Source organism: Plecotus auritus (assembly GCF_963455305.1).
Source record: "Plecotus auritus genome assembly, chromosome: 8".
In the NCBI taxonomy this organism is placed as follows: Eukaryota; Metazoa; Chordata; class Mammalia; order Chiroptera; family Vespertilionidae; genus Plecotus; species Plecotus auritus.
In genome coordinates, this window is record NC_137782.1 from 129,009,518 (window position 1) to 129,032,017 (window position 22,500).

The following is a 22,500-nucleotide window of genomic DNA, read 5'->3' on the forward strand; positions in this document are numbered from 1 at the left end:
TGAGACCGAAGGGTCCCGGGTTTGATTCCGGTCAACAGCACCTGCACTTACCTCAGTTGCAGGCTCATCCCGCCTGTGCCCTGCTCAGGGCACCTGCAGGAGGCAACCAAACACACGGATATTCCTATCCCTCTCCCACTCTCTAAAAATCAATGGAAAACATATCCTCGGGTGAGGATTTAAAAAAAAACAAAAAGATAAGAAAATCACTACCCCTGCTTCAATTTTTAAAAAATAATAAAATAAAATACAGCCTGTGTAGGAGATTACGTCCTCTCTTGGAGGCTGATACATTCAGGGATGATTTCATTAATGTAGTCACGATGGTACATGAAGAGGCTGATTTCATTAATGTAGTCACGATCTCTTCTTATCCAAAGCAAATCTGCGAGCCCGGTCCCTAGGAGATCCTCCCTAGGAGACCGCACCCAGAGCAAGAAGGAAGCGGAGTCCCGCTTGCCCGCAGAAAGAACTGTTGAATCTCGACCAGCGGAGACGTGTGGAGTTCATCTTGGCCAATGCTTGGCACAAGAAGAAAGTTATGACACCTCGCCCAAGACCCAACAGGGGTTAGGGACAAGGCAGAGACTCGCACCCAGGCCCCAGCTTCCGACCCGCGGGAGCTTTCAGGCCCCCCTTGCCGGAAGTGACGGACGGAACCGGCTGTCCTTTGCGTCTGCAGACCCAGTCTCGGGGAGAAAGATCTGCGGAAGGGCGGCGGTGGGACCCCAGGCCGGAACCTTCCTTCCGCGGGGATCCGGAAAGAAACTGACCGGAGGAGGGCGGGGATAAGGCGCTGCTTTGTTTCCGAGGGGACGATCTTCCGAGACGGACGCGGGAGGCGGCGGTGAGTCCTCCCGGCGGGAGCGGGTCGGGCCGGCTGGAAGGAGGCGGGCTGGAGGCGGGCGAGCGGGAGGGGCCGGTGCTGAGCAGCTGGAACCGGGGACTTTTGAGATGACGCCTGGCGTTCCCTGCGTCCTTGATTATGAAGCGCCTCCCGAAGCCAGGCCCTGGGGATGCAGCACGGAAGTGATGGACTCAGTCTCCCCTCGGGGAGCACACAGCCTGGGATACGAGACGCCCCGATCACTATCAAGTGTGTAGTAGTCCCCAGCTCTGGGGACGCTCCTACTAGTAAACGGACTCCTAACAGCGAGCTGAAGGAGGAAGGAACTGAGTCAGGGCTCCCCTGTCCCTTAGGGCAGAGCGGGGAGACAGCGCGGGGACGGGGAGCGGAGAGGCCCATTGCGGCCGCGGAGAGAGCGCGGTCCCGAGAGGAGCGCGGGAAGCACAGCGCAGGGAGGAGGGTCCGGGTCATGGCGTCTGGCCGCCGTGACATGCAGTGGGGGCCTGGCCCAGAGCGGCGGAAGGACAAGATTTGGTTTACATTTTGAAAGGGTCACTTTGCCGGGTCGAGGTTGGGTGATGGGAGGGCAGGAGCTGTGAGGCGACCATTCCCTAGGCGGCCACAGCTGTGGGTGAGCGGCGGTGGTCTGGGCTGGTGGCGGCGGGGGTGGGAGAGCAGTGTGCTGGCCAAAATGAATTTAGGAGTCAAATTGGCCTGGCCGGCGGCTCCGTTGGTTGAAGCAGTCGTCCAGCACCGAAAGGGGCGTGTACAGGAGGCAACTATAGGTGCTTCTCTCGGGCGTTTTTTCTCTCTCTCCCCCTCTTCTTCCCCATCCCTTCCGCTTTCTCTCTCTCTCTCTCTCTCTCTCTCTCTCTCTCTCTCTCTCTCTCTCTCTCTCTCTCTCTCTCTCTCTCTCCCCCTCTCTAAAATCAATAAGTAAACATATCCTCAGGTGAGAGTATTTTTATTTATTTATTTATTTTTAAAATATATTTTTATTGATTTCAGAGAGGAAGGGAGAGGGAGAGAGAGAGACATCAATGATGAGAATCATTGATCGGCTGCCTCCTGCACACCCTCTACTGGGGATCGGGCCAGAGCCCAGGCATGTGCCCTTGAGCGGAATCGAACCTGGGAACCGTCAGTCCTCAGGCCGAGGCTCAATCCACTGAGCCAAACCCTAGGGCGAGAAAAGAAAATCACGACCCCTGTTTCAATTTTTAAAAAATAATTAAGTAAAATAAAATACAGCCTGTGTAGGGGATTATGTCCTCTCTTGGAGGCTGATACATTCAGGGATGATTTCATTAATGTAGTCAGGATGGTACATGAAGAGGCTGAGCGTGGTCCGGTGAGCGAGGAGGTCACGGTCGGATTCCCGGTCAGGCCACGTGCTGGGTTGCCTGCTGGGTCCCTGATGGGGCGTGTGCAAGAGGCAGCCAATCAGTGATTTTCTCTCATCATGGATGTTTCTCTCTCCCTCTCCCTTCCTCTCTGAAATCAATAAAAATATATTTTTAAAAAGAGGTAAAATTGGCAAGACTTTATGGATTAGATATGCTATTTAAGTATTATGATTCTAAGTTTCTGGCCTGAGTGAATTCAAAACAAAACAATTTTGATGTGTGCTAGGGGTTCCTTTTCCTCTAGTGTAAAAACAAACCACAGAAAATTTTTTTCCTCCATGATTATATGTACTTAGTAAATTTTGTGTGCTCTCTAGAAAACTCAGAACATACACACACTAATTTTTTATGCAGGACAGTAAAAAATTATCTATAGCCCTAACCGGTTTGGCTCAGTGGGTAGAGCGTCGGCCTGCAGACTGAATGGTCCCAATCATATCATATTTTTATTTATAAAATTATTTTCTCCCTTAATATGTGTCTAGGTTTTGCTAAAATACAAATAAAATGGTGAGATCAGAAAGTTTAAAAAGGCTGTGTAGAAGAGAGGTTTTGAAACCGGACACAATGGGTCTGAGGCCACCTGTCACTACTTGAGCCAAATTAAGCAGAGACAGGGTTGAATTATATATGAGCAGGCTGCATGGGGAGACCAGTCAGTCACCCTGAAAATTCTGCTCTGACCCCCGCCCCCCTTGCCAGTTGGCTGTTTATATACACACAAGGGAGAAGATAGCTAGCTACATGCAGCTGTGAGCTGCAAGTGTAACATGAAAAGGGGAGGATAGAGTCTGCTTCCGGCCTTCAGGAGCTCAAAGTCCGATAACAAGGTGGCTAATCTTTTATGATGTTACAAACAGCTCAGCCCGTTCCTGGAGCTGGAGAATGGTCAGCATTCCTGAGAAAAACTCCCAGAGGGGGTCAGGGTCTGGGCACAGCAACCAAATCGAAGCATGTCCTGTCCTTGGTCTGTTCTCAAAATGTATTTCTTTTCTGAGTAGTGGACCCATCGAGGCATCTTATCTTTTTACAACCTTGTTTCATCCTCCAGTTTCCCAGCGTCTGTAAGAAAACTTCTTATCTATAGTTAGTAAGGTGAATAATTATTAGACAACTGTGGTTCTATTCTTATTACATGCCCTTTCCCACTGTCAGTTTTGTTAATACTGTAGGTAACTTATAGCCTAAAGAATTCCTCATATTCTGCTCCTAGTCAGCTGCTGGGGAAGCTGCCCCTCAGCCATGCCTCTGAGCCTCCTCACCTGTACAACCAGGGCATCGGGCAGCAACCTGGATCCTTTCCCAAGTACAGGAAGCTACAGGAAGCTCGGCCGGGTGAGGACGATAAGATCCCACGAGGAAGCCACGTGTGTTTTTGGGGTGGATTTTTCTAGTTTAACGGCTGTATCATTATTAAAATTTTTAAATTTATTAGCAAGGATGTTTGTTATGAATTATAATGTTAACTTTTAAACAAAAGAAGTTTTTTGGTCTTTTTGGTTTTGTGCAATAGAATCCTGCTTATCTATGAAATGCAGTTAACACATCAGCTGGACCTATTTCCCGAATGCAGGGTGACCCTTCTGTTATTTAAAGATGTAAAAAATGCTGAAGGCTTGAGAAAAAAGGCCATGGAAGGTGCTATTGATAGTTCATTGATAAACCCTACAGTGGTAAGTACAAGTGAGAATGAATGAGACATATGGGCATTTAAGAATATGTTCATTTTCATGATGTAATATGTTAGCCTAAAATCGCCATCTTCGGGTAAAAAGTTCTTGTCCAAGCTGTGGAGTGGAGTCAGATTTGGGCAACTTGAGTGTAATAGTGAATAGAAGCTGAAGTTTCGGGCCCTGCGCTAGGAGGTGGGAAAGGTGTGGTCTGGCTTCAGAAGGGCAGATGCCCGGATCTCCATTTCTCACCTGGGCTAGAAAATCTCTGCAAAGGGGCATCGTATAGCGCTGACGGGCACACACTGTGGGATCACGTTGCCAGGACTTCATCCCAACTTTGCCAGTGATTAGGACTTTGCACGAATGGTAGCCAACGTTTATATAGTGTTTACTCTGGTCTGGCATCATTCTGCTACAAAGTGCTTTACATATACTAACTCACTTCGCAACAACTCTGTGAAGTACTATGATTACCCTCACCTAACAAAACATTAAGGAATTTGCCAGAGTTCCCTTGCTGGTAAGTGACACAGCTGGTATTCAAACCCAGAGATTCGCTACTTTTGTTTCATCTACTGCAGGTGAATAAGAAGACCGATTTCATATGGTAGTTTTTAGAATTAAAGAATAAGAAAAGTATAGAATATGACCTTTTCCATAATATTAGCCCTTGATAAATGTTATTTTTAAATTTTTTTACTATTTAATTTTATTGAAGCTTTAAAATTCTATGATTTTCTGAACACCCAGGTCCTTGAGATAGCAATTTTGGAAATATAGTTCATAGGAATTGTGATGAAGTAAAACAGCCTGACCTTGGAGTTATCATGAGATAGGGCATGCGTCTTCAGAGTACTCCAGATTCTCTGTGTGTAATTCTTTTTTGTTTTGTTTTGTTTTGTTTTGTTTTGTTTTGTTTTGGTAGATTGTCGATCCATTTCAGATACTTGTGGCAGCAAACAAAGCAGTTCATCTCTACAAACTAGGAAAAATGAAGACGAGAACTCTATCCACTGAAATTATTTTCAACCTGTCCCCAAATAACAATGTAATTAATATGGATTTTACTTAACTTTATTTCTGCTCACCTTGTCATGATAATATGAGTGTTCCCCAGTGTTGAGTTGGAGGCTAAATTCCTGTAAGTCTATTGTTAGTAACAAACCAAAGGAGTAGTGAAGAGTGGTCTAGAGAGGTCTGGACAGAGAGTGAGGTTTAGCTCTGCCTTTACTAGAGAAATAAGCTTTGGACTCACTTTGCCTTTGAGCAAACAAAAGTTTTGCTAAAAGAAGTGAGCATAGTTTTATCTATATAGGATCAGGAAGATCCCTCTAAGTGACATCTGAATCTAAATGATAAAACAATAGGCATGGATATTTGTGTGCTTTGTATGCATTTTTTATTCTTCCTGTAAACTCCTTGAGGATAGAACCCATGTCTTTTCCATCTACGAGAAGCCTGCCTGCTACCTAGTACAGCCCTTAACACGTGCTCATTCCCACACTCTGTGTAGGAAGAGTTTGTGGTTTGAGATACTGATAGTAACTCAGAAGTTTTGAGCTAAAGACATTCCACATGTGGCACATAAAAATAAAAAATAGCTTAAATTTTGCTGATGAAGTTTTAGTATCACCATACTATGAATAACACAACCAGGTATTAATGTCATCAAAAGAAAACTTAGGAAACCTGTGGTATGGTTTAAAATATAGATGTTTGAAATATTCATGAAATGCATGATAATAGAATCCCCCAGTACCTGGAGGAAAAAATTACCAGGTAATTATTGTTTCTTTGAGAACATTTGAAATAATTCAAGAAACTATTCAATTCAATAGACATCTGTTGAGTTTGTCCCTGTGCCATTCACAGTTCTAGGAACAGAAGGAACAGATATGTTCCTGGGGAAGGCAGATGAACAAGACACAAGTCCAAATGCCCTAAGATAAATGATATGGTGGAATAAAAATTCACATCTGTGGGAACAGCAAAGAACAATTTTTCTGTAAGGAGAAGGGTGCAGGAGGGAGTGACATTTGAACTGGACCTTGAGGGTGAAGCACTCCAGGCAGAGCACAAAGAGTGAGCACACACAGACAATGAAGTGTGACGTGATGGGATCTCCAAACAGTCCAGCCTGGCTGGTAGGCAGGAGTGCAGGGCTGAGGGTCACTGGGGCCGGAGGAGGGGTGATTTGTGTGCCTTGCGAAGAAGTCTGAGCTTGATTCCACAGGATGAGGTGCACCTTTGAGCAGAGAGTGCTGTAGAGGCAGAACTGGTAGATGTTGGAAAGGGATTATTGAAGATAAAAACTAGGCGGAGAGAACCCTCAGGATATGAAAATACCCTGAGCAGGAAGAAAGATGGTGAGGTGCTTCAGACATAGAAACTATTGCTTTATTGTCTTTTTCCCCCCAGATTTCAGAGGCTTTGAAAAAATTCGGTATCTCAGCAAATGACACTTCAGTTCTAATTGTTTACATTGAAGATGGAGAAAAACAAATAGATAAAGAAGACCTAATAGCTAAGGTAGAAGGTCAACAAGTTTCCCTGAAAAATCTTCCTGAAATAACAAATATTACAGAAGTCAAAAAGGTTTGTAAATCCACATTTGTAGAAGGTGATAGATAAGGACTAATACCAATGCTGTTTGCTGTTGCTAACCTATGCTGCTTTTTTCTTTTTTGAACTTTTTTTTAATCCTCACAGGAGGATATGTTTATTGATTGATTGATTGATTTTTTTTAGACCAAGGAAGGGAGAGAGAGAGAAACATCAATTGCTTGCCTCCTGTATGCTCCCTGACTAGGGATAGAACCCGCAACCTAGGTATGTGCCCTGACCAGGAATCGATGCTCCAACCAACTGAGATACCCAACCATGGCATTTTTTTTGAACTTTTAAACAAGGTTAACATAATTAAAAATTACTTGAAAAATTATAGATGCGAAGAATTGGAAGAGGCAGGTTTGTGTCAAGTATAATTAGAAACTTGGTTGATAAAAGCATTTTCTAATTAAGAAAGAATAGACAACTTTAGATGTCAAGCTTACATAGTTATATTACATTTGTAATATAAATTTAGTTTGAAGCTAGTGTGTAGATGTATGCCTTTAAAACTGGTATAAATTTAGTTTCTATGTTTAGAGAGCTACCACCATAATTGCAATTTAAAGGGCATTTTTGACATATGTGATGCATCTACTTTGCATATTTTAGTCACATTGTAATTTCATACTGTTATCGCAATAATTGAATGATAAATGATTTCACTTACACGTTTCTGTAATAAAAGTTAGTAGTGCATGAATATATTAGCATGCCATAATTTGTATTCTATTTTTATAGATATATAAACTATCTTCACAAGAAGAAAGGATTGGGACATTATTGGATGCTGTCATTTGTAGAATGTCAACAAAAGATGTTTTGTGAAATGACAGAAGCATTAAAAATGTTCAGCATTTATAAAAAACATCGCTTTTTCTTTTCTTATAATAAAACTAGAGGCCCGTTGCACAAAATTAGTGTGGAGAGGGGTGGGGGTATTCCTCAGCTCGGCCTGTGCCCTCTCACAATCTGGGACCCCTCGGGGGATATCCAACTGCCGGTGTACGGGCCTAAACCGGCAGTCGGACATCCTGTGCAATCTGGGATGCTGCATGCACCAGTGACCATACTTTTCACACAGGTGAAAGGCATCTTGCTGTTGTATGGGCAGCTATATTTTTTTGCCTTGATTATAAAAAATACTACATAACATGGTCTTTCTGAAGCAGTAGTACCATTTTCCCCATCTTATGGGTGGAAAAACTGAAGCAGAGAGGAGTAATTTGCTTTGTCACACAGTTATAATTGTCAGAATCAGGGTTGACCACAAAATGTGCAAGCCACAGTCCATGCATGTCATCGCTGCATCATCCTGTTTTTTCAGTGTTAGAGTAGTCTTGCCAGGTTTTAATTTTTAAATCTAAGATACTGTTCCCAATATATAGGGTGGGGTCCCTAGGCCTGGCCGGCAATCAGGGCCAATCTGTGAGGTGACCGGTGGGGCAATCAGGGAGCCCCCGCTGGCACCTGCCTTGGCTGGCAGCCTGGCACTGCCCGCTGGCCAGCCCTGCCACCACCACCAGTCGCCTTCCTCTGTGGGGCGACCGGTGGGTGGGGTGATGGGGGGCCCCTGCTGTCACCCACCTTGGCTGGCAGCCTGGAGCTGCCTGCTCGCTGGCCCCAACCCGGGGCAGCTCCTGTGTTGAGCATCTGTCCCCTGGTGGTCAGTGCGCATCATAGTGACTAGTCGTTCCGCCATTCAGTCAATTTGCATATTAGGGTTTTATTATATAGGATTTATACACTGAGTGGCTAGATTATTATGATCTCTGAACACATAATAATCTGGCCACTCAGTGTATATGTTCATTATAGAAAATTTTAAAACAGAATGATATAACGGGGGAAAACCTAATTCTACCTGTTAATATTTTCAAAGATACTGTTAGTGTTATTTGTTATTCTAGTCTTCTATTTCCATTCAGATATATTTTATTTTTATATAATTGGAATAGTAATTGCAAACATTTGTTGGATGTCTACAAGGTACTAGGTTTTTGCCTTAGTGATTTTATATACAGTAGCTCATAACACTTTTTGGGATAGATGCTGTTATTACCCTCATTTTACACGTGGCCACTAAAAGATTATGCTAACTTGCCCAAGGTCCTACCACTAATGTAAAATCATGTTTTATAAGTGATTTGGTTTTTTTCTCATTTTGATTGTATCAGTCAAGGTAGACTAGGTTAGGGTTGGCAAACCTTTTTGTGAAGGGGCAGATAGTAAATATTTACAGCGTTCAGGCCGAGTGGTCTCTGTTGCATCTAAGCTCTCACTGCTGTAGTGCAGGGACATCCACAGATAGTACATGAAGGATGAGCATGGTTGTTTTCCAGTAAAACTGGAAATAAGTGATGGGCAGGATGACCGAGGAGTGTGGTTTGTGGAGTTCTGGGTTAGATTAGGCTGCAGTTCCGATCCCTAAAGCTCATTGGCTTCACATGACAAAAGCTCCTTGCTCACTCTGTATAGGCAGCGTGAATCGGCAGGAAGACTTGCAGAGACTCTGGGACCCGGCCGGCTGAAGGCCTCATCTCAGCGTGTGCTCTGTGGGTCACTGCACAGCTGGCAGGAACGCTGACTCAGGGCGGCTCCTCAAGCTTCCACATGGAAGTGACTCAAGTTCCATGTCCACAGCCAGTCATGGCCAGGCCAACTTCAAAAGGGGGGAGAAGTGTGATCCTGCTATGTGCTAGAAAGTGGAGCGGTAGTGATTTTCATCACCATCATACATGATAAAGCACAGAAGCACATGGCTAACGTTTCTTGCATGCACTGTGTTAAGCACTTTAATGCACTACCTCACTTAGTCCTCATTACGACCCCAGGGCATTTTACCAGAGAAAACCAGACGTGGTCTCTCAAGCCTACTTCAAAAAATTCAAGTGTACAAACTTGCAAATATTATTAGAAAGTAAGTTTCAGTCCTTATGGCACTCACCCTGCATTGTGTTTGTCATGGCTCTTGGTCTTCTTTAGAACAATTCTTTAAAAAATAATAACGTTGAGATTTTTTTTAAGAGTACTCTAGATGTCTTTCAGAATTCCACAATCCGGAATTGTTTGTGATTTGAGTCAGTTCAAATATTTTTGGGAATAATAGATCGATTTTGTGTCCTTCCTGTATATTTTAAATGAATGAATGAATGAATGAATGAATGAATGAATGAATACATGCATGTTTCCCCTGAAGCTGAGAAATGCTGCTCCATCCAAAGCTCAGGATGCTGCGGTCAGGGTTAAATGTCCGATCTGTGGGACTCCAGATGCTGCGCTCCTCTTCCCATGCCCTCACAAACACGTTCATTTTATCGATGTGTAACATTTCGCATATGTAGTTCCATTATTACACATTTGTGTGGCTTTCAAATGTTTGCCTCCCATTTGCAAGTAAATCTTGGTACACGTTTCTGCTTTATTTTTTTAAAATATTTTTATTGATTTCAGAAAGAGGAAAGGAGGGGGAGAGAGAGAGAGAAACATGAATGATGAGCGAGAATCATTGATCGGCTGCCTCCTCCACGCCCCACATTGGGAATAGAGCCCACAACTCGGGCATATGCCCTGACCAGGAATCCAACATGACCTTTTGATTCATAGGTCAACACTCAACCACTAGCCACGCTGGCCAGACTGATTCTCTTTAGAACAGCTTCCCTGAAGTGGAATTACTGGGGATGAGGATATGGGTTCATTAAAGGCTTTTAATACAAGTCAGGTGCTATGTGCAGTTTGGTAGGTCACATGATTTGCCTCCTTCATTAAGGATTGCATATTAAAGCTAAAAGCTGGCTGTCTGCCATGGGCTCTGTTACCCAGGAGGTCATTGTTACTCCACATCTCCCCAGTCTTGAACGGAGCCATCTCAGGGGAAGGGTCTTTAATCACCCATCCACTACCCTCAACACACACTCAAAACTACAGGGACTGCTCATAAGTCCTGTGCCGCCCTTTCAGGCTATTCTAGACCCTTTTTCCCAGCTCCCCGAGATGACCTGTAATTACAAAGTGAAAGGAGAATAGGCTTCCTGCCCAGCTCCCTGACACTGGGGTTGATGATTAACATGGCCAGGAGCCAGCCAATGAGGTGGCCTCCAGGGCCTGGTCCCAGAGAGAGAGCCAGCCCTGCACAGTCTTCTGGATGCCAGTCAGAGGCTGAGGGAGGAGGCCGGGCTGAGACCACCCTGGACATTCGAGGCTTCTGTGGTGACAGGTGAGAGGGCGTGGGTGGAAGGACAGGGCTCTGAGTGTGGCCTGCAGCTCCGGACCCTCCTCTGGCTCTCAAGGAAGGCAGGGCCAGGTTGGGCGTTGGGCTCTCGGGCCACCTCTGCAGCCTAAACCTTTGCAATCAAGGGGGAAGGAGCCTTTGCTGAGACCTGTGCTTGGGAACACAGGCTTCCTGCAAAGTGCGGACCCTGGCAGAGGGACCAAGGGGTAGGGGGCACATGCTCTGGCTGCTGCACAGTGGCACCAATGTAGCAAGGAGCTGAGAGGAGAGGCAGGAAGAGGGGGAAGAGGTCCCTAGCCGGTTTGGCTCGGTGGATAGAGTGTCAGCCAGTGGACTGAAGGGTCCCAGGTTTGATTCTAGTCAAGGGCACGTACCTCAGGCCCAGGCCCTGGTTGGGGCACATGCAGGATGCAACCAATCAAAGAGTTTATCTCACATCGGTATTTCTCTCTGTCTTTCCCTCTCTCTTCCACTCTCTCTAAAAATCAATGGGAAAATATCCTTGGGTGAGTATTTAAAAAAAAGTGTGGGAGGGGAGAAGTGGAGGGGGTGTATTTTATATACCAGAGTTTTGTATCTGTTGTTTTATCAAATTCTCAGAACAACCTCAGAAGGCAGGCTTTGATTTTACGCTGTTGTACAGATGAAGAGGCTCAGAGGGGTTAAGCAACATGCCCAAGGTCACACAGCTACAGAGGAATGGAGCCAGGTCAAATGCAAGTCTTTCTGACCTTACACCTTCTCCCAGTGGCTGTCCTACTTCCTGGGGCAGCAGCAGAAAGACAAGCCCTTGAGCAGGGGCTCTGTGGTTCCTGGGAGGTGGGAGATGGGGTTCTCACTTGGCTTCCTCTCTCTTCCCCAGGGCTGCCGGGAAAGGGTGCAGGGTCGCCTCGCTCTTTCTGCTGGACTTCGAGACTCAGACCCACAAGTCTCCCATGGCTCCTTATCACATCCGCAAATACCAGGAGAGCGACCGCCCGTGGGTCCTGGGCTTGTTCTCCAAGGGCATGGCTGAGCACGCCCCCACCACCTTCCGCCACATCCTGAAGCTGCCACAAACTCTTGCACTCTTGCTTGGGGGGCCCCTCGGCCTGTTTCTGGTCTCTGGGTCCTGGCTTCTGGCCCTCGTGGCCGGCCTCACCCTCCTGGCGGCCCTGAGGTTCCTGGCCAAATACCCCTGGACCCAGTATGTGTCCAACTGCTTGCGCACAGACATGTGTGACATCAGCAAATCCTACTTGAGTGAGCCAGGCTCCTGCTTCTGGGTGGCTGAGTGTGAGGGGCAGGTGGTGGGCACGGTGGGAGCTCTGCCCGTTGGGGAGCCCACCCTGCGGAAGGAGCAGCTGGAGCTGCTTCACTTAAGCGTGGCCTGGGAGCACCGGGGCCAGGGGATAGCGAAAGCTCTGGTCAGGACCGTCCTGCAGTTTGCGCGGGACCAGGGCTACAGTGAGGTTGTCCTCAGCACCAGCATGCTGCAGTACTCCGCCCTGGCCCTCTACCAGCGCATCGGCTTCCACAAGACCGGCCAGTATTTCCCCTCCATGATTAACAGGCTAACTGCTATTCTTATATTTCATTTAACCTACCGGCTCCCCTCTGCTCAGGTCTCTTAGGCGCCAGGGCACAGACAGGGCCTGTGATCTGTATCTTTGTGGATTAGTCAGGACAGGACAGGCTCTGCCACAGTAACAAGCTCACCCTGAGTCTCACTGTGACAGCTCAGTAAAGCTTCTGTTTGTTAACATCAGAGCCCCACAGGCATGGTGGTGGTTCAGCTCCATTTAGTCTTTTTCAGATGCCACTGTTGCATTTATCTACTGACACAAGACTATTGCATAAATTCAATCACAAAAGAATAATAAACATTTACTTAGCTGGATTCTGTGAGTCAGCAATGTAGATGGGGCTTGGCTGGGCAGCTCTCTGGTCTTGGCTTTGTCCACACGTCCTGGGTGGCTGGTTCACATGCCGTGGGGTTGGCTGAGTGACAGGGTGCCTGGGCTTCTTTAGGTTCCAGCAGGCTTGCTCAGGCATGGCTTCAAGGAAATTGAATGAGCCCAAGGGAAGCAGAAACAAGCAAATGCATTTCCAAGCCTCTGCAGGTCTCACACCTGTTAACATCCCAGGCTCAGCGGGAAGAAAGGGACCCGCCTCTTCAGCGCTGCAGAGACACCTGGCAAAGTGACTTGGAGAGGAGTGTGGGGTGAGTCCAGGTGAGAAGGTTGGGGCCAGGCAGGCCACCAGTCTGCTCTGGGCCCAGTTGCTCTGCTGAAGGGGGAGAAGGCGGCCAGGGACAGAGTGTGGGATGTTGACTTCCAGGCTAGACCTGCAAGTCATGGGACCCTGGTCGCACTGGCTTGGACCCAGTCACATGGCCCCAACAGGTCTGCAGGGAGGCTGGGAAATTGGTGTCCTGGAAGAGAAATGGGACTGGCCAGTTTCTCAGATCTGCCACACCTGGGACCTCACCTTTGTCCCCAGATGCCCAGAGACTCCAGATTCTCACAGGTACCTTAGACTTAATTGCTTCATCTGGTAAGACTGTCTGATCAATTGTGAGGTGTGGCTCGGGCCCAGGGCCGGTGTGTGCAGCCCCCTAAACCCTTTGCAGCTGGCGCTTCACCGGCATGGGTGGCTCACAGGTGATCTGGAGCCTCTCACTGGGTCCCCCCAACCCAGCGGCTACTGTTCAGGAGCTGGTGAGTCCCTGATGACCCAGGAAATCCAGGTGCCCTTTCAGGTGTATCTTGCGACACACAGGCCTTCTCCAATGCTGCAGTGTCCTCTGCTCCTGGCTGATCTCCTCTGAAGGGTTAGCCAAGGCCACAAACCTGGCATAATCCTGCCACCTCGCTTTGTAACAAGCACATTACCTCGAAATGGGCACCATGAACAGAGTGGCTCCAACACGCATGTTCTTCTTGCCCAAAACCCTGGGCCTCAACCTTGTCCCTCTATTTAGGTCTCTTTTCTCCCTGGTCTTGGGGTCCCACACAGTCCCCTCTGTCAGCCCATCCTCCTCCTCCAGGCCTGCGCCCTACAGCTTCCCTGTGATCCTCAGAAAACTTGACCACTTGTTTAACTGGCCCCTACTTCTGGGTTTTAAACCAAACGTCTGTGCCCCCTCATTGTGTTCCAGCTTCAATATGTAATGGCAGGGACTGGGGTCCACCCTCCGTGATGGGGAGGAAGAGGCAGGGTCCTGCTCCCCCCAGCTCTCTGGGCCCAGGCAGGTGGCCCCGCAGGAGGAGTTCCCGCATGGGCACCCCTGGTGCTGGAGACCAGGGAGTTCACGGTGAATCTGATGATTTGAAAGGCTTTTAAAGTAACAGTTAAATGGGCTCACTGATTCCAGACTGACATGGTCCATGCCCTCCAGGGATTTCCAGACCCAAGGGAGCTGAGGAGGGACCACGGAGGGGCAAGGGCAGATTCGTGGTCATGATGGGGGATGAGGGAATTACTGACAACATGGTAGGACATCAGAAGGGCACTGACCCCTTTGTTGGTGAGGGCTTCTGCTCCTGAAAAACAAAGCCAGTGTGGCTCAGTGGCTGAGAGTCGACCTATGACCCAGGAGGTCACCATTCGATTCCTGGTCAGGGCACATGCCTGAGTTGTGTGCTCAGTCCCCAGTGAGGGGCATGCAGTATTCTCTCTCATCATTGATGTTTCTCTCTCCCTCTCCCTCTCTGAAATAAACATACATATACATATACACATCCACATCCACATCAGATACACATCACATACATATACATATACATATACATATACATATACATATACATATACATATACATATACATATGAATGTGCCCATCACCTGCTCCAGTCCCCTGCACGCATTGCCCATCTCCAGGTCTTTCAGTGAACGGAGCTCTTGCCCTGGCCTGGTGGCTCAGCTGGTGGAGTGTCGTCTGTGCACTGAAAGGTGTGGTTTCAGTCCTAGTCAGGGCACAAACTGGGTTGTGGGTTGGATCAGGAAGCATACAGGAGGCAACAGATCGATGTTGCTCACTCGCTCTCTCTCACCTCCCTCTCTAAAATCAATAAACATCCTCCAGTGTGGAAAATAAACAAACAATGGGAAGCTCTCTTCTGCTTTAGGCCTTCGCATATGCTGTTCCCTCTTCTGGAACGTTCTCTTTCATTCTCTCCTCTACCCATCACCCTCTATGTCTGTTCAATTCCTACACTTGAGGAGGCATCCCTTGAGGAAGCAGTTCCTCCTACTAGTATGCTGGCAGACACAGCTGTTCATTCCCTGCTAATCAAAGGGTGATACGAAGCTTCTTGTGCCCACGGGTTAATAATACACATTAGCATTAATCCCGGGCAGTTTTCTTCTAAATGCAGCATTGGCGCCAGGCTCCCAGGGGCCTCTGCTCTGTCTTAGGTCCAAGCTCCCTGCTGCCTGGTCATCCCGGCGAGGGGGCTGATGTGGCCAAATGGCGGGACCGAGGCCTGGCCGCCCAGGCTGCTTACTCCTTGGCCCAGTGGTCAGCAAACTCATTAGTCAACAGAGTGGCAAATCGCGGCTTACGAGCAGCATGTGGCTCGCGAGCCGCAGTTTGCCAACCACTGCCTTGGCCCATCTTCCCCAGACCAAATCCACACTCACTGCCAATGGAGTCTTCTTATTTTGTTTTTCTATTACAGTTCACATTCACTGTTATTTTGTATTAGTTTCAGGCATACAGCACAGTGGTTAAACAATCATATACTTTACAAATTGATCCCCCCTGATATTTCCAGTACCCATCTGGCACCATACATAGCTTTATTCTATAGTGTTATTGACCATATTCCCTGTGCTGTACTTTACATCCCTGTGACTATTTTGTGGCTACCAATTTGTACTTCTTTTTTTAAAAAATATTTTTATTGATTTCAGAGATGAAGGGAGAGGGAAAGAGAGATAGAGAAACATCAATGATGAGAGAGAATCATCGATCGGCCGCCTCCTGCATGCCCCCTACTGGGAATCTAGCCCACAACCCAGGCATGTGCCCCTGACCGGAACTGAACCCGGGACCCTTCAGTCCGCAGGCTGACACTCTATCCACTGAGCCAAACCAGCCAGGGCCAATTTGTACTTCTTAACCCCTTCACCTTTTTAACCCAGCCCCAAATCCCCTCCCCTCCCTCTGACAACCATCAGTCTGTTCTCTGTATCTATGAGTCTGTTTCTATTTTGTCTATATTGTTCTTTAGAATATAATATTACACACACACACACACACACACACACACACACACACACACACACATATATATATATATCCCAGTAGCTCAGTCTCCCCAGTCACCTGAGCTGGAAGCTCTAGGTGCACCCCTTTATGGGCCGTATGCAGAGTCTTATTGTAGTTGAGCCTTGATTGCTGTTGGTGTCACTGGGAGGAATTGACCTCCAGGCCAATTGGCTGTGGGGACCAGCTGCGACTGCTGTGGGAGAGCTGCTGTGCAGGAGACACCCTTATGCAGCAGGACTTGCTTCAGTGGGGCTTTGGTGCTCACTGAGTCTGCCCCCTGAGTGTGTCACTTATGGATGTGAAGAGTTGTAATCTGGTATGGTCTCACTCTGAGCACTGGGTACACTGGCTCTTGGGTCTCCAGGGAGGTGCAAAGTCAGCCACTGCCTGGGGCCACCCAGCAGGAGCTACAGAGAGATCTGCAGATTCCTCTTCTTTGTATCGGGTTTGGAAGTGTCTATACAAGGCCCAGCTGTGAAGCAAGGCAGGCTGGTGCAGGTGCAGGCTTGGGCCTTTTATTGATAGGTTTGGGGCTCCCTGACCCAGCTGCAGCTTGTTTGAGAGATTTTACCCTGAGCAAGGAAAGGCCATTCATATGCAAAGCTGCTGCACACAGCTTGGGTGGGGTTATAAATTGGGTGAGACTGGGTCTTCACCAGGGTGGAGCAAACAGAAATGGCTGCCAATCAGCCCTGCGACCAGGGAGGTCCCAGCACAGGACCCATGATCCCTGCAAGCCGCCCCCGAGTTCCTGTCCTGATGCCAGACAATCCAGTTCCTCCTGGTATGTGTCTGTGTTCCCCGGAGCCTCGCCAGGCACTGGAGCTCAGAGGAAGCGCGAAGCTTGTAAGTTTAGTTCGTGGTGCCGACCTTTTAAGAGGAGCAGCTGGGTCTCCAGCAGCCTCTGTGTCACTTCGCCCCAGTCCACACTGGTTTTTACAGCCCGTAGTTCTTTTCCCAGCTCTGGGACCCCAGGCTGGGGGTCTGGTGTGGGGGTGGGACCGCTTGCTCCTCCAGGTGCCCTCCACAGAGGCAATCTCCCTCCCGATTAAAAAAGCAGCACACGTGGGTGCCAGCCCAGCCTCTTCCGAGCCTCTGCACCTGCTACCAGTCTGTGTGCTTGCTTCTTTACCTCTCTAGTTGTAGGACTGCCATTCAGCCAGCTTTCCAGCGGTTTTGGATGATGGTTGCTCTGTATTTTAGTTGTAATTTCAATGTGGTTGAGGGAGGAGGCGAGTACAGACGTTTACCTAGCCGCCATCTTCTGAGCTCCTGTACCGTGGCTTTTTTTTAAGTTTTAAATTTTTTATTGTTTAAAGTATTACATAAGTCTCCTTCTCCGCCCGCCCCCCCCCCCCCACATTGACCTCTCCCCCATGGCTTTGTAAGCAGATTTTCACATAAGGGGTCCAAAGCTGTACGGTGGATGCACCTGTGTCTGTGACTTGGAGGAGGACGCTGTGTCAGGATAGTGGCCTAAGGGTAACGAATTAAACTGGAGCTCAGATGGATGCACAGATGTGATAGATAAGAAATTTACTGTGAGATCGGAGACCAAAACAGAAATTTCAAAGAAGATTATCAAGACAGTTTCGGGGGTTTGCCAAGTGTTGCCCAGGGGGAACGGGAACGGGGACTGGTGACTTAATGTGTGCATGTTTTCTTTTGGGGTGATTAGCATGTTTTGAGATGTAATATAGGTGGTTGTACAACATAATACTAAACGCCTTCGGACATTTTAAAATAATTTTATGCTATTTTTAAAAATCTGGTAAAAAAGGATGAGTTAGATCAGCGGTCACCAACCTTTCGGACCTCACCACCGGTTGGCTCCTTGTTCGAAAGGAGGATAGAAAAGTTTGGGGAGAGCAAAGATGTTGAGAGGTTTTCCCTGGGGGAGGGGCTGCTGGGCTGAGCCTGCCCTTAGCAAAGCGCGGAGGGAGGTGCCGTGTTTAAGCCCAGCCCGCTGACAGGAGAGGCCCTGGGGACACCTGTGGCTCTTCCTGCCAGGAGCAGGAGCACCCACCTGGCATCTGAGTCACAGTCGGGCCCGTGGGCCTGGGCTCTGGCGGAGGGAGGATGTTGGGGTGTGTGTGTGTGTGTGTGTGTGTGTGTTGGGGGAGCGCTTCTTCTGAATGCAGGCCCGTGGGGTGCAGACAAAGGTGAGGCCGAGGACCCAAGGAAGGGAATGTACAGATCTGCGCAGGGACCCCTCGGGCAGGTGTAGGAGACTGTCTTTTCCAGAAAGTAGGAAGCAGGGAGGGCATGGTCCATGGTAACCTTGGAGCTCAGTGACTGAACCCAGCCGGAAGAAAACCTAGAATGCTGACTCCAAATTGCCCTTCACCTTTCTTTAGCTAATAATTTGTTTAATCTGATGGATGAGGCTTTCCATAAGAGCAAGCGTCTCCCTTCTCCTCGGCTGTTGCTTGGGTTTGGGGACCAGGCTAGCAGGAGGTGAGGATACTACTAGATAACTAAAAGGAATGAACAGACTGGTGACATGTGCAAGATGAATGAATCTCAAAATAATAAAAATGTCTATGTACTTACCTACTTTAACCAGGTCTATGGACACTAGAAAGATGAATGAAACAGTTTGTCAGGGTACTTTTAGCTGCCAACGTTGAGTGAATCAGTTGTAGTAAGTTAACAGTTGCTTGTTAAGAAATAATTTGACAGCAACAGACGCCCTTGACCGAAGGCGAAGGCTTCAAGGAGGGAGTGGGCACCAGAAGCATGTGGCTGGCAGTGGCCAGGAGTCTCCGTGGAGACGACGGCCCACACTGGATTCTGGGGAACAAAGAAAGCCCCAGTCACACATCAGGATTTGTCCAGGTGTGGGCTGCCCTCTGGAGAGAGGGGCTCGAAGGGTGAAGCTTATGCCGCACCAGACAGAGCTGGCTTTCCTCACCCACGGACTCATTAAGCACTTGCCTGTGGGGTGAGCCTGAGGCGCTGAGGAGGCAAACAAGCAGGCCCCGGAGTCAGAGCTGCCTCCGCCTGAGGTCCCACCGGCCAGGCGGCCAGGCGCTGTGGGGCTTGGGTAGGTTATCTCAACTTCCCGGGCCTCGGTTCCCATTGGTAAAGTGGGGACATTGGTACTAAGCTTAGCTCTTAAGCTGCTGTGAATGTCAACAAGCAGATCATAGGCCCTGGCTGGGTGGCTCAGTTGGTTGGAGCATCATCCGGTAACCAAAGGTTGCAGGTTCGATCCCCAGTCAGGGCACGTACCTAGGTTTCAGGAGGCAGCCAAACTCTCTCTCTCTCTTTCTCTCTCCCTCTCTCTTCCTCTCTAAAAAAATAGCACAGCATAGGAAAATACCTTTCTCACAGTGCCAGGCATCTTAACTTCTCAGTGAATGCCAGCTCTCGTCCCGCTGTGTGCTGAGGCAGACAGTAAAGTAAAATAAGACTCATGGTGGAAAAGGAAAACAGTGCAGCCATTTTGGACAACAGTTTGGCAGTTCCTCAAAATGTCACACAGATGGACCACGTGACCTCTGACCCCACTCCGGGGTGTATGCCAGAAGAACTGAAAGCAGGGGTTCACACAGCGAAGTGTACGTGAGAACGCTCACCGCAGCAGCATTCACAGAGCCCAGAGGGGAAACCACCTGTTTGTCCACCAGCGGATGAGGGGATAAAGAAACTCTCTCGCCTGGCCGCGTGGCTCATGGTTGAGCGTCGACCTATAAACCAGGAGGAGGAGGGGGTGTAGACAGACCCCAAGTGGGCAGACCCCTGAGATGTTCCAGACCCTTTCCCCAGCTCCCAGATAATGACCCATAATTACAAAAGTGAATGGAGAACAGGCTCGCTGCCCTATCATGGCCAAGCTCCCTGACACTGGGGTTGATGATTAACATGGCCAGGAGCCAGCCAATGAGGTGGCCTCCAGGGCCTGGTCCCAGAGAGAGAGCCAGCCCTGCACAGTCTTCTGGATGCCAGTCAGAGGCTGAGGGAGGAGGCCAGGCTGAGGGAGGAGGCCGGGCTGAGACCACCCTGGACATTCGAAGCTTCTGTGGTGACAGGTGAGAGGGCTGGGTGGAAGGACAGGGCTCTGAGTGTGGCCTGCAGCTCCGGACCCTCCTCTGGCTCTCAAGGAAGGCAGGGCCAGGTTGGGCGTTGGGCTCTCGGGCCACCTCTGCAGCCTAAACCTTTGCAATCAAGGGGGAAGGAGCCTTTGCTGAGAACTGTGCTTGGGAACACAGGCTTCCTGCAAAGTGCGGACCCTGGCAGAGGGACCAAGGGGTAGGGGGCACATGCTCTGGCTGCTGCACAGTGGCACCAATGTAGCAAGGAGCTGAGAGGAGAGGCAGGAAGAGGAGAAGTGGAGGCGGGGTATTTTATATACCAGAGCTCAGTGTCTGTGTTTTATCAAATTCTCAGAACAACCTCAGAAGGCAGGCTTTGATTTTACGCTGTTGTACAGATGAAGAGGCTCAGAGGGGTTAAGCAACCTGCCCAAGGTCACACAGCTACAGAGGAATGGAGCCAGGTCAAATGCAAGTCTTTCTGACCTTACACCTTCTCCCAGTGGCTGTCCTACTTCCTGGGGCAGCAGCAGAAAGACAAGCCCTTGAGCAGGGGCTCTGTGGTTCCTGGGAGGTGGGAGATGGGTTCTCACTTGGCTTCCTCTTTCTTCCCCAGGGCTGCCGGGAAAGGGTGCAGGGTCACCTCGCTCTCTCTGCTGGACTTCGAGACTCAGACCCACAAGTCTCCCATGGCTCCTTATCACATCCGCAAATACCAGGAGAGCGACCGCCCGTGGGTCCTGGGCTTGTTCTCCCAGGGCGCAGCCGAGCACGCCCCCACCACCTTCCGCCACATCCTGAAGCTGCCACAAACTCTTGCACTCTTGCTTGGGGGGCCCCTCAGCCTGTTTCTGGTCTCTGGGTCCTGGCTTCTGGCCCTCGTGGCCGGCCTCACCCTCCTGGCGGCCCTGAGGTTCCTGGCCAAATACCCCTGGACCCAGTATGTGTCCAACTGCTTGCGCACAGACATGTGTGACATCAGCAAATCCTACTTGAGTGAGCCAGGCTCCTGCTTCTGGGTGGCTGAGTGTGAGGGGCAGGTGGTGGGCACGGTGGGAGCTCTGCCCGTTGGGGAGCCCACCCTGCGGAAGGAGCAGCTGGAGCTGCTTCACTTAAGCGTGGCCTGGGAGCACCGGGGCCAGGGGATAGCGAAAGCTCTGGTTAGGACCGTCCTGCAGTTTGCGCGGGACCAGGGCTACAGTGAGGTTGTCCTCAGCACCAGCATGCTGCAGTACTCCGCCCTGGCCCTCTACCAGCGCATCGGCTTCCACAAGACCGGCCAGCACTTCTTTGCCAAAAGCTGGGAGCTAATTGCTGTTCCTGCATTTCAATTAACCTACCGGCTCCCCTCTGCTCAGATCTCTCAGGCGCCAGGGCACAGACAGGGCCTGTGATCTGTGTCTTTGTGGATTAGTCAGGACAGGACAGGCTCTGCCACAGTAACAAGCTCACCCTGAGTCTCACTGTGACAGCTCAGTAAAGCTTCTGTTTGTTAACATCAGAGCTCCACAGGGATGGTGGTGGTTCAGCTCCATTTAGTCTTTTTCAGATGCCACTGTTGCATTTATCTACTGACACAAAACTATTGCATAAATTCAATCACAAAAGAATAATAAACATTTACTTAGCTGGATTCTGTGAGTCAGCAATGTAGATGGGGCTTGGCTGGGCAGCTCTCTGGTCTTGGCTTTGTCCACACGTCCTGGGTGGCTGGTTCACATGCCGTGGGGTTGGCTGAGTGACAGGGTGCCTGGGCTTCTTTAGGTTCCAGCAGGCTTGCTCAGGCATGGCTTCAAGGAAATTGAATGAGCCCAAGGGAAGCAGAAACAAGCAAATGCATTTCCAAGCCTCTGCAGGTCTCACACCTGTAACATCCCAGGCTCAGCGGGAAGAAAGGGACCCGCCTCTTCAGCGCTGCAGATACTCCTGGCAAAGGGACTTGGAGAGGAGTGTGGGGTGAGTCCAGGTAAGAAGGTTGGGGCCAGGCAGGCCACCAGTCTGCTCTGGGCCCAGTTGCTCTGCTGAAGGGGGAGAAGGCGGCCAGCGACAGAGTGTGGGATGTTGACTTCCAGGCTAGACCTGCAAGTCATGGGACCCTGGTCGCACTGGCTTGGACCCAGTCACATGGCCCCAACAGGTCTGCAGGGAGGCTGGGAAATTGGTGTCCTGGAAGAGAAATGGGACTGGCCAGTTTCTCAGATCTGCCACACCTGGGACCTCGCCTTTGTCCCCAGATGCCCAGAGACTCCAGATTCTCACAGGTACCTTAGACTTAATTGCTTCATCTGGTAAGACTGTCTGATCAATTGTGAGGTGTGGCTCGGGCCCAGGGCCGGTGTGTGCAGCCTCCTGCACCTTTCCCAGCTGATGCATCACCAGCACGTCTGCCCCACATATGTTTTGTTGCTCATGACTACGGTCCTCTCACACTTGTGTGTCCC

At 49.3% G+C, this 22,500-nt stretch overlaps 4 protein-coding genes across 19 annotated transcripts in view; 3 read left to right on the forward strand and 1 right to left on the reverse strand.

Moving 5' to 3' along the window:
- STAMBP (STAM binding protein) overlaps positions 1-22,500 on the reverse strand; it is a 762,428-nt gene that overhangs the window by 105,448 nt on the left and 634,480 nt on the right. The window lies entirely within an intron of this gene.
- TPRKB (TP53RK binding protein) lies at positions 687-7,401 on the forward strand. 13 transcript variants are annotated; one of them, XM_080685859.1, is made up of 6 exons: positions 687-847; positions 3,467-3,588; positions 3,767-3,926; positions 4,852-4,974; positions 6,345-6,521; positions 7,275-7,401. In XM_080685859.1, the coding sequence occupies exons 3-6, from the start codon at positions 3,786-3,788 to the stop codon at positions 7,359-7,361; spliced, it is 528 nt and encodes a 175-aa protein (XP_080541985.1). In that variant the 5' UTR covers positions 687-847; positions 3,467-3,588; positions 3,767-3,785; the 3' UTR covers positions 7,362-7,401. The 13 variants fall into 13 exon arrangements, with proteins under 13 accessions (XP_080541985.1, XP_080541977.1, XP_080541983.1 ...); XM_080685851.1 differs by having other exon boundaries at positions 3,827-3,926; XM_080685860.1 differs by having other exon boundaries at positions 831-1,096; positions 3,426-3,588.
- On the forward strand, positions 693-12,640 carry LOC308257061 (putative N-acetyltransferase 8B). 3 transcript variants are annotated; one of them, XM_080685867.1, is made up of 2 exons: positions 693-847; positions 11,630-12,640. In XM_080685867.1, the coding sequence occupies exon 2, from the start codon at positions 11,703-11,705 to the stop codon at positions 12,378-12,380; it is 678 nt and encodes a 225-aa protein (XP_080541993.1). In that variant the 5' UTR covers positions 693-847; positions 11,630-11,702; the 3' UTR covers positions 12,381-12,640. The 3 variants fall into 3 exon arrangements, with proteins under 3 accessions (XP_080541993.1, XP_080541992.1, XP_080541991.1); XM_080685866.1 differs by lacking the exon at positions 693-847 and adding an exon at positions 6,345-6,521; XM_080685865.1 differs by lacking the exon at positions 693-847 and adding an exon at positions 10,649-10,752.
- LOC308257060 (putative N-acetyltransferase 8B) lies at positions 12,035-21,691 on the forward strand. 2 transcript variants are annotated; one of them, XM_080685864.1, is made up of 2 exons: positions 12,035-12,980; positions 20,676-21,691. In XM_080685864.1, exon 2 carries the CDS (start codon positions 20,749-20,751, stop codon positions 21,451-21,453), a length of 705 nt encoding a protein of 234 aa, XP_080541990.1. In that variant the 5' UTR covers positions 12,035-12,980; positions 20,676-20,748; the 3' UTR covers positions 21,454-21,691. The 2 variants fall into 2 exon arrangements, with proteins under 2 accessions (XP_080541990.1, XP_080541989.1); XM_080685863.1 differs by lacking the exon at positions 12,035-12,980 and adding an exon at positions 19,963-20,056.